At 40.6% G+C, this 12,167-nt stretch overlaps 1 protein-coding gene across 1 annotated transcript; it reads right to left on the minus strand.

Moving 5' to 3' along the window:
- Positions 1-10,749: 10,749 nt before the first annotated feature.
- LOC137020226 (trace amine-associated receptor 7c-like) lies at positions 10,750-11,745 on the minus strand. Its single transcript, XM_067385490.1, has one exon. The coding sequence runs from the start codon at positions 11,743-11,745 to the stop codon at positions 10,750-10,752; it is 996 nt and encodes a 331-aa protein (XP_067241591.1).
- Positions 11,746-12,167: the final 422 nt, after the last annotated feature.

Below are 12,167 nucleotides of genomic sequence, written 5' to 3' on the forward strand. Positions count from 1 at the left end.
TTCTGTTGTTCCCTCCACAGAACCTGACGTGGCAGCCGCCGAGCCCCCCCTTCCACTCATCCTGGAGGACGGCACAGCCTACGTGGTTCACGAAATCCTGGATTCCCGGCGCCGTGGTGGTCAGCTGGAATACCTCGTCGACTGGGAAGGCTATGGTCCCGAGGAACGCTCATGGGTCCCCAAGAATGATATCCTTGACCCTATCCTATTACAGAACTTCCATGCCAATCACCCTGACAGACCTGCCCCACGCCCGAGAGGAAGACCACCACGACGTCGGGGTCCGCGGCCCTCAGGAGCGGGCCGTGGGAGGGGGGGTACTGTAACAGACACGTCAGGTTCCACCTCACTTCCATACCCACGTACCCAATCACCGGAGTACTAATCACCGCCACCTGCCACTCATCAGCACTGCAATCAACACCACTACAAAGACTCTCCACACACACACACACACTCACTGTCCGGTCTCGTTTGCACTACTCCACATGTATGCTAACCTTAAGGACTCCAAACGCCATACTTACCTGCTCCAGTCGTCTCCTCCATCTCCTTCGTCTCCCGTTCTCCCTGTGTGCTTACCTGCCTGTGTGTGTGAGTGTCTCCGCCAGCTTCAACCATCTCTTCTCTTCACCTGCATCTGCAAGACAACATCAGGACAGTATTATATTCCCTTCATCTCTCCAGAACTCTTTATCTGCTTACCATAACCCAGTGCTCTGCTTTATTATCAATAAACTCACCTGGATTGTTTGTACCTCTGCCTCCGTGTCTCTGTACCATAACAGAAATACGTTACTGATTACTTTTTAAAGCATGTATTTTGTAATCTGTAGTGAAATACATTCTAAAAGTAACCTTCCCAACCCTGATTCAAACTGGACAACGGACCGTTCGACCACCGACTCCAGCAGTGTCTTCCATAACATCGAAGTTAAGTGTGCATCACTGATCGTCGTTCACACTAAAACATTTTGTCATAACATCTGCAGTTTAGTTTAAAGATGAATTATTGTGCTCTTAGCGCTCCTCGTTGTCATTAAACAGCGTGTCACAGGAAAAGTGATCGAAAGTAGCACATCTACTGTCTAAATTAATATAATTTTTGTTTAACTTTTCCGCAATGACTGCGTAACATAATTCCAGTGCTTATCGCCATTAGTGAACATGTAATATTAATGTAATGTGTATATCAAAATGAAAACATGAGTTTCCATGCGAGTTTAAATCATTATTTTGTTTATTTAAACTGTTATTGTGAACATGCAATGTATTTATAATTAGGAATCATAATGAGGATTTAAAGTGTTTTTTTTTTCTTCATCTGCCTTCAGTTCCTCAGCTTACTGTACCATTAGTGTCGCCAAACTGCTCTGTCTCCAAAATGTTCGTACGCATGGGTCAGAGTTTGCGTTGAAGTGCGAAAATTTTCCCGTCAAGTTTGTTTTTATAAATCACAACTTGTGCATTGAAAGTGGTGTACGCACTTTCAGGGCCTGTTTTGTGCGTACACAAAGTTTTATAAATGAGGCCCCTGGACTTTATGTTTTGGTTATGTGTGGAGCAGTCATCCATGAGGGGCTGCTGCTTTTAGTTTCATTTTGTGTTTGTTTATTTATTATTAAAGTAGGTTGAATATTCGCCAGTTCCCTCCTCCTAATTACCTTATCTACTAACCGTGTTACAGAGTGGTTGAAGGCACACCTGCCCATGGATGGTGCTCTAGGGAGCTTCGCCAAATATGTGAAGTGGGTGCTGGTGCAGTGCAACTCAGTTACTAGCACCTCATCCACAGTTGATTTGATGAGTAATAGCTGATTCCGATCATAACTCAATAGTGAAGCAACTTGTTGAGTTAAAAAAGTTAACCAATATAACAGCATACACGTAAAAACACATAAAAGCCCAGACCGACAGCAAGCCACACAAATCTGCACCATCTTGGTCTTTCTCTGGTGAGCTGAATGCAGAGATGTTTACTTTACTACAGTAATTTCTGGTCCAATCCAGTTCCATATCATCCAGTCATCGCTAGATAAGTCCAAGTCTTCACTGGTTAAGCCCAGCTCCAAATCATCACTGGTTAAGCTGACATCGCCAGCCACATTCTAGACCCAGAGCCCAGCCAGCCGTCAGCCTTGCCCACCGCGGAAAAACCAGAGCCCACCTCTGAATCGGATCCCAAGTCTGTCACTAAGTTTGAGACAGAACAATCACCAGAGGCTGTTTTCGTCTTGGAGCCCAAGACCAACGTGGAGTCTGTCCAGGTGTGCAAGCCGGCAACAGCATATCATTGAGGGCATTTTGGTGGAGTTTGTCATAATTACTTGGAGACCCGCCCACACTCCCACCGCTGAGGTACATACGCACAGCTGGGTTACTGCGGAGTTCTTTTGTGATGAGCTGGATGCGGAGATGTTTGCTTTACTGCAGTCATCGCTGGTCCAATCCAGTTCCATATTGTCCAAGTCTTCACTGGTTAAGGCCAGCTCCAAGTCATTGCTGGTTAAGCCCATTAGAAAGTCTTCACTGCCCAGCTCCAGGTATCCTTCATCGTGGATGGCTTTACCGGGTTCCCTTGTCCCTCTAGCTGCACCTTGATCCAGTGTTGCTCTGCCTTGGACTTATGAATCAGCAGTTGTGCCTTGACCCGCCACCAATTTCCAATTGTCCAATTCTGATTTCCAGTATCCATTTCGGATTTAGAATATTATTTAGAATATGATTTAAAATATAAAGCCTGAAGGCCCGAAGACTTGTAAAGGGTGACAGTTCTCTAATCAGCTGCCATTCAGAAATCACATACAAAATAAATGTGCAGCATATACTGTAGCTTACATTTAACATAATTTACAATATTAAAAATATATATACCATAATTACTACAGTTTGTTTTTAATTACAGTAAATGCAAGGCATTTGGAAACATTTAATTTGCCCTGGCTTGCATGGATGCACTGCAGTTGGAAACAAAGACTGCTTGTAGAAACCAAGAGCATGGTTGACCTCATTTCAATTTTGACATGCTTTCTAAATTCCAGGTATGTCAGCTCTTTTCTGATTCTTGACTTCTGTGCATTTGTTGCAGAGCTTTTGTGGTGGATCAGGACCTGCAAGTTTACAACGGCATTTGTGAACAAAAAAAAGGACAAACTTGACCAAAATCACCTTTTGTGTTCATGAAAAAAAAAAAAGGGATTGAACAGCATGAAGGCAAGTAAATATTGACTGAATTTATATGTTTGGGTGAACTAAACCTTTATGTCCCCAAATAGAAATTATATGAAATGTATGTATGCATTTATATTATAGTAGTACCTTGAAAAAGTAAACTTTAAGAAGTAAGCAGCTTTATTGAGTGTTTGTGCCCAAGACACTAACAAAAAAGGATTTACAAAAATCAAATTTACATTTATGAATTTGGCAGATGCTTTTATGACTTACAGTTCTCTCATTACATGGACGATAATCGTGGATCAACCTGAAGTAAAGTGTCTTGCTCAAGGACACACTGGTGGTGACGGCTGCAGAGATCAAACCAGCAAACTTCTGTATAACAGTTCAGTGGTTTACCCCACTACACCACAAAAGTAATGAAGCTACAACAAAAATTAGCATGTAATTGTAAAAATATTAATTCATTGCTTAACTGGAAATGCAGATGTATTCACAACAGCTGTATTTGTCTAGTGTGTAATCATGCATAGCTATGTCATATGACAAAACATCACATTTTGCTTGTTTTACTAAAGCCTGGTTCACACTGTGATTTTGGCCATGATCTGGTCGTCTGAGACAAATTTTGCAAATCCTAAAAGATTCCTATAATCCTATCCTAAAATCTGTAGTCTTTGATCGCTAGTTTGACATGTTCACCGACAGCTGATTAATGAATGGCTGTGACTTCTCCTATGACAAACGTCAAATTGTCTTTGTTTTTCAAGACAAGCCGTGATCAAAATTAACGCTAGAAATGTCATTGTTAGCCATCATTTCAGTCCCGCGTGTAATACAGCTCACAGTCATCGAATGTGTGTGGGTTGATGATGTAAAACTCTGGACAAGTTTTTATGTGCACATCTGTTTTTAACGCATCTGGACTGTCGTACAGTCTGACATAAATGACAGCTAAGATCCCACAGTGTGACATGAGGATTATGTTCGTACAGTCTGACAAGCAACAATCCTAAAGGACTGTTATAAATCGCACAGTGTGCACCGGGCTTTAAGAAGTAAAGTGTCAGCATTTATCATTATTATTGTGCATAGTGTTGGGGTGGGCTAGCAAAGCAATTCATTCTGGGGTAATCTTAATTTTTAAATAGTGATCCTTCCATTTTTTTGAGAATAAAATCAACAGTCTTCTCCAAAGGCCAGATCTTCGAGCAGCCCAACATCTTCTTTGTGCAGACATTGCTAACACTGAGGAAAACCACACAAGGTAGCGTTGTCAAGTTACTGATGCTATGAGGTATTAGTACACCTGTTGCTCATATCTTTATTTTTATTGCAGGACCTATAATTACATACAAGATTAGGGAAAATATTATGGCTGTATCTTTAAAATGGAACAATAATAATGACAAAATGTGTTTGTATACATCATAGTTTGAGATTATGTACACAAAAAAGCATGATGGCAAGGTTAAATATCATTAGATACATCATCATATGCATAAAAAAGTATTTTATTTAATTATTTATTATTTATAAGCCTGAGGGATGAAATGAGAGTCAAATTCAACAAGAAAAAGAGGAAAGCATAAAGGAGATGCCATTTTTGCATGTAAAATAAAGAAATGAACAACATATTCAAGAGATCACGATTTTGAGTTTTCTTAATAAACAATAAACTGTGGGTCACATTAGTAGGGGTAAAAATATAAGCACTTAAATTAACCCAAAATGTATTGGTTATACTACAATCACAAAATTAACAGGCAGCTGTTTATTCAACAAGACCATAAAATAAGCAAAAGTTTAATCAATATCAAGATATTTACAGATAGATGAATTAAACCAGTCACTCATATCTTTTAAGTTGTTGTACCTGAGTAGGGGGAGACTCATCTGACAGGTGACAGCACAGCTGATTCTGCTAAGGGAAAGACACGGGCTCACTGAAGGCAGCGCTTGCAGTTTCACTACCTAATCTCGGAAGGGAGTAGTAGGAACCTTGGGCACATATCCAGGCCAGGGTCTCAAGATGACATGAGAGTCACCGGCCCCAAATTCCAGGCACGATTCGTCGACTGAAAATGCGTATAGGTCCCCTACCCTCTTAACCGAGGCCAATGCAACCAGGAGGACGGTCTTAAGGGACAGTACTTTAACTCCACTGACTGCAAAGGCTCGAAGGGATGACCCCAGAGAGATGTAAGTACCAGGGACAAATCCCAAGAGGGTATAGAGGAAGGGAGAGGCAGATTCATTCTCCTTGCCCCCCTTAGGAACCTGAAGATCAGGTCATGCTGATGATGTGCAGCAATAGTGGCAACATACACCTTGAGGGTGAAGGGAGACAGCCTTCGCCCCAAACCCTCTTGCAGGAAGGAAAGCACTGTCCTGGCCGAACATCGGTCCTCTCGGTGAGAGGGACACCATTCGATGAACACCATTCAATGAACAGGTTCCACTACAAAGCATAGAAGTTCCTCATAGAAGAAGCTGTAGCAGAAGTGATATTGTCTACAGCCGATTGGGGTAGATCACATAGAACCTCTGCGTCCCGTCCCGACCACACATGGAGTTTCCAGAGGTCCGGACGCGGGTGCTAGAGCGTGCTCCGTCTCTGAGTCAGAAGGTCCTTCCTCAGAGGAATGGGCCAAGGAGGAGCTGTCGCGAGGAGCATCAGTTCCGAAAACCCAGTCCAAGTGAGCCAATATGAAGCCACTAGCAACTGTGCAAGAAGGCTCACTGGGGGAAACGCATACTTGCGTAGGCCCCGGGGCCAGCTGTGTGCCAGAGCATCCATGCCGAGAGTGCCCTCAGTCAGGGAATAAAACAACTGGCAATAGGCTGTGTCCGGAGAGGCAAACAGATCTATCTGTGCGGCTCCGAAATGCTGCCAAATCAGCTGGACCACCTGGGAATGGAGTCTCCATTCGCCCACGGAAGCGGAGGCTGCCATGAGAGCTCATTGGTTGCATGGTTGAGCACGCCTGGGAGGTGAATGGCATGAAGCAACCTCAGATGCTTCTGACTCCATAGCAAAAGATGGCGAGCGAGTTGTGACCTGCGACGGGAGCATGGACCACCCTGTACGCAACGGTCGCAGTGATGTCCAAGCAGACCAGCACGTGCTTGTTTGATAGCAGCTCCTTGAAGCGGCCCAGCCCAAGACGTACTGCTAGCAACTTGAGGCAATTGACATGCCAATGCATCTGAGGCCCCGTCCACAGACCTGAGACTGCATGCTCATCGTACGTGGCTCCCCGCCCAACCACAACATGCCTGGACACTTGTTCCAGGGGAACTTCAGGCCGCAGGAATGAAGGGTCCGACCACTGAGTGAGAGTGCGGCGGCAGTTCGGTGTTACGGCAACACGGAACGTACCGCTCTGCCACGCCCATCTCAGGACTTGGCCGTGAAGCCAGTGCTGAAGCTGCCTCATATGAAGCAATCCGAGTGGCGTGACTGCGGCTGCGGATGCCATATGCCCCAGGAGCCTCTGAGCCCTGAGAGTGGGGTGAAAGGCCCCTCTTACCACCTCATTTTTAGCCATTTTGGTGGGTTCAGTGCTCCAGGAACGGTTTGAGAAGCACTGCTCTAGACCAGGGTTTCCCAAACTGGGGTTTGCAAGGAAATTGCAGGGGGTTCGTAAGTTGATGACAAGCATATATATTATAATATTCAAATCAAAAGTAAAAAAAAAAAAAAAAAATGCTAACAAAAAATATAATTTTATTTCTTTAACCTGCATGCCATGTGACCATTCAGTTACAGAACTGAACGTGTCTACTCAATTCAGCATGGGCTGAAGGAGAGTCGTAGTACAGGTCAGCTGCAGGAGTCACATTTCACCTCACTTCACCCACCTCCTTTGACTGATAAGATGATGGAGAAAGATTTGGTTTCAAAGCGAAATGTAAAAGCACCTTAAGCGAGTTTGAGATATGTTTTGTTGTGTTTATCATTAAGAATAATAATGAACCCATCATTAAAATGCGTTTACGGATGTTCATGACCATGGGTGGCGCGGAGCCGTTATGAATGCCCATGCAGCCGTGAGCATTTTACAGAGGGGAATATGGAATGATGTAAGTAGTTTGATTGCCATTGTGACCTGTGAAATTGCCATCCCCATTTACAATATTGTAACGATGTAGCGGTTCGTACAGTTATTAATCAATTTATGGGTTAGATATATGAATGTGATAAATCATAAATCTTTGTGATTTGTGATGATGCATATATCGACCCAAGGGGGAATTAAACATATATTGTGAATCTATTACAACGAATTATAATTAATTACATATATGATTAGTTCAGGTTCAATAATTATTTAGAGAAACTACCAGCTCATCCAGCAAACCGTTGCTTCTCATAGAATATTATGAACAGAGTTATTCTCTGGCCATGAGAACAAATTCCTATTATAGCATCAAAGCATAAAACGATCGAAAAAAGTTAATGAAAAAAATATAAGTCTAATGTGTCTGTGAAGTTTCAGCTCAAAATACCCCATAGATTTTTTTAAATTAATTTTTTTAACTGCCTATTTTGGGGCATCATTATAAACGCGCCGATTTATGCTGTGGCCCCTTTAAATCACGCCCACAGAGATCGCGCTTGACTTAAACAGTGCCTTAACAAAGTTTACACAGCTAATATAACCCTAATATAACCCTCAAAATGGATCTTTACAAAGTGTTCGTCATGCATGCGGCATGCACGCGTCGGAATATGTGAGTATTGTATACTGTTGTTTACACTGATTCTGAATGAGTTTGAGGCTATGCTGCGTGGCTGAAGCTAACATTACACACTGCTGGAGAGATTTATAAAGAATGAAGTTGTGTTTATGCATTATACAGAAGTGTAAGTGTTTAAAAATGAAAATAGCGACGGCTCTTGTCTCCGTGAATACAGTACGAAACGATGGTAACTTTAACCACATTTAACAGTACATTAGCAACATGCTAACGAAACATTTAGAAAGACAATTTACAAATATCACTAAAAATATCATGATATCATGGATCATGTCAGTTATTATCGCTCCATCTGCCATTTTTCGCTGTTGTTCTTGCTTGCTTACCTAGTCTGATGATTCAGCTGTGCACAGATCCAGACATTTTGCCCTTGTCTAATGCCTTTCATAATGATAATGTTGGGACCGTTGGCTGGCATATGCAAATATTGGGGGCGTATACCCCGACTGTTATGTAACAGTCGGTGTTATGTTGAGATTCGCCTGTTCTTCGGAGGTCTTTTAAACAAATGAGATTTGTACAAGAAGAAGGAAACAATGGAGTTTGAGACTCACTGTATGTCATTTCCATGTACTGAACTCTTGTTATTCAACTATGGCAAGATAAATTAAATTTTTCATTCGAGGGCACCTTTAAAGTGACTTGGTCTTCAGTTGAAAGAACAAACAGAACAATCGAGCGTGAATGACGTTTTTAATATATGCAAACTATGACTACAGAGGTTATACTTTTAAATATATATACAAGAATATACACACATATGTACAAGAGTGGAAGTAGAGAAGGAAAGAGAGAAGGCAAGTAGCAAAACTTACAAAACAGTCCTTGGAGCCAGCACGGAAATCAGTTTCATTATCTAAGATTGAGAAACGGCAGTATACTTGCATTGGTTGTGCGTGTCGAATTTCAGTGTAGCGCTGGTGCAGTTCGTTGGCTTCTTCCGTTCCGCGGGAAGGTTTGAACTGAGGACTTGAGAGTTAGTTTCGCTGGAAGACGGTGGTCCCGAAGATGAGCGCGATGGCAGCGCAGTCGCCGTGACGTCCGGGAGAGACGTGCGTGAGTGATTCAGGGCCGTCGGGAGAACACAGGAGAATCCTGGTGTTCCTTTTTATGACAGATAGGCCGACACACCTCCTTGAGGTGGAATGGCCAATGACATTGATGCAAAGTTGGCGGGCAAGCTCTTTCTTTGTTTGGTCTCCTAGCTGAATTTGCATACTTCATGACTATCAGATCAGATTTTGAGATGGGGTGCTTTCTTCACAATATCATTAAACACATAGAAAAATGCATTTGTCAGCCATGTGACATATCTCAGTGAATGATCAGTAGCCAGAGCTTTAAAACGAGATCAAACAGGCATATAAAGGAAGTTATGGTTTACAGACAAAATTCCCTTATTACAACTAACACTAGCACCAAGACACTCATTTAAACTAAATCTAAACACTAGAAAACATGCATATGCTCGAAATACATGATGGGTATATGTTGGCGTGACTGTATTTTACATATACAGTCAAAAAACGTATGTTTGTGTGTTTTTGTATGTGTATGTGTGTGTGTGTGGTGTGTGTTGGAATGTGATCAGGGCTGCGTTTCCCAAAAGCATTGTAAGCTTAAGTTGATCGTAGCTCCATTGGTTTCAACCTCCAAAGTTGGGAAGTTGGAGTTTTCGGTTTTACTTCGGAGGGTAACAAAGGTGTCAAGTGGGCTCATCTTTTGCAGACTGTTCGGAGCAGGGATGAGACTTTTACAACCGTCCAGCATGCTGAAAGCGTTCGGAACATTCCAAAGTTTATTGATTACCCTGATACGTGTGCACATGCTACAATATATATGTTTGACCTCATATCACAGCTTAATTTGGTGTCTAATATTGAGCAGATTAGATATGCCATACGTCCTAAATAGGCCTTACTTTTTCTGCCACTCATCAAAACAGAAATAAAGAAAGCTACAGGCACACTGGGTTCCCTCTTATTCCTGCAAAAAGTGTCAGTACTGCTTCTATTGTGAGGACCCGACACATCACTGAGAGCTGTTAACCTGAACACAGTTGAGACTGTTTGACTTGTTAATGAATCACAGTATCTTTCCCCTATATATATATTATTCAGGAACTGAATACACTACTCTTTAAAAAAAAAAAAGAGCATTTATGGAAAATTTCTGCAAGTTGGCAATTAAATATTCTTCACGTTAATGCAATGTATATTGTAAACTGTGGTGAAATAAATACCTTTTTAACATAAATGCTTAACACACTGTAGAAATACAAAATGAGTGCATAACTATGATGAACTTTGAATGTCATACTGGTTGTTTCATTCATTCTTTTTTATGAGGCAAAAACAGTCAGAAAACAGGAGATATGAAGAGCGTAATAATAACTGTCATTATAATGATTAAACATCTCTCTTGTCCTTCATCATTTAAGCTCGTTGTGAAATTTGTATCAATTGTTTTACTGTAAGTGCACAGTTACCATGGCCATGCTTTAAAATAGATTGTACCTTGCTTTCTTCTAATAAAGTAGGTTTCTTTAATTTAAACTAAATTTTATCTTTGTAATAACTACTTTACTGTGACAAATATTAAATGTTCTTTTAACATTTATCTTCCAGGCATCGTTCATTTTCAATGAAAAATGGAGCAGATAGTGTCACTCACAAATATAATCACAATATACATGTTAGACACCATAATTTAAAACAAAATTAAAGTTCTATAAGGAAGTGCTTAAAACAAAAACTCTATTTCATTTGGAGACACATTATCTTGTTTACTTTTGCATGAGAGTGTAAGTGATCATTTCTCTTCTGGGAACAGATTTAAGTATGCAGATGAAGGTTCAAATATTTTCATTGTCAAAATGTATTTTGCTGACAGTCTGAACCATCGATAAAACATTGCATATATAAGTGGGTTCATACAGGAATTCATGCACACAATCCAATCCATTACTTTAATTATAAGAGCGTCATTTTCATCATGCCCACCAGAAAGAGAATATAAATAGTATGGCGTCCAAAAAAGAAGATAAACCAGTACTACAATCCCTAAGGTTCTTGCAGCCTTTTTTTCTGATCTGGCCTTTTTGTCTGTGACTGAATTTAAATGCTTCACTTGTCGTTTTGCTACAAAGCAGATTTTCACATATAAAGGAATAATTACACAACAAGGTACCACTAAACAAACAAAAGCATCTAGTATTATATTTTCCAAATTAATAGAAATTATGCATTCTCCAACACATGTGTGGTTCTTCTCTGGATACAGTAAAAACTCATACAACAGATAAAAATTATATATGAAGGAGAATAACCAGTTTACAACAATAGAAACAACAGCTCTGTTATTATTGACCTTCATTGGATATCGCAAAGGGTCATTCACAGCAATGAATCGATCCACAGATATAATAATCAAAGTACCAAGAGATGCCACGACAACCACATAAGCAATAAAAGGAAATATAGAACAAAATATTTCTCCAAAGTACCAGCATGATTCAATCAGTTTCATTCCCTGCACTGGCATGAGAATCAGTCCTGCAATCAGATCAGCCACTGCCAGAGAGAGGATCAGCACATTGGTGGGAGTGTGGAGCTGCTTGAAGTGCGAGATGGAGATGATCACTAACAGGTTCAGAAACACGGTGAACACTGATGTTACTGTAACAAAAATGTACACAATAATGTACTCTGATTCAGGTCGAAGACTTCTGGTACAAGACAAATTGTTGTTTGGAAAGCAGTATTGGATTGTTTGATTGTTCTTTTTTGTCACTCCCCAGTTAGACATTTCCATGACAGATCTATCTTGGAGAGTAGACTCTGTGTGAGAATGCCTGCCCTCAATATGACTCAGTTTTATACTTAGAGAAGCGCAGTGACCACCTCATTTTACCATGATGTTTGAATATTCAGCTATCAGCCTACCCGCTAGATCAATATTCATAGACCTATCAGATCTAATCTAATCTATATTCTAATAAATCTTTCATAAAAGATTTTGCCTGAAAGCATTTATATATATATATATATATATATATATATATATATATATATATATATATATATATATATATATATATATATATAAAATACCAATTAAAGAATGAAGTTGGATTTTTAAAAAATATTATCCCAGTACAAGACTATATTAGTAATACCAACACATTCAAAGCACTGTCTATTCTACACAGCTGGTTCACTGAATGATGT

The sequence above is a fragment of the Chanodichthys erythropterus genome, chromosome 5, assembly GCF_024489055.1.
Source record: "Chanodichthys erythropterus isolate Z2021 chromosome 5, ASM2448905v1, whole genome shotgun sequence".
In the NCBI taxonomy this organism is placed as follows: domain Eukaryota; kingdom Metazoa; phylum Chordata; class Actinopteri; order Cypriniformes; family Xenocyprididae; genus Chanodichthys; species Chanodichthys erythropterus.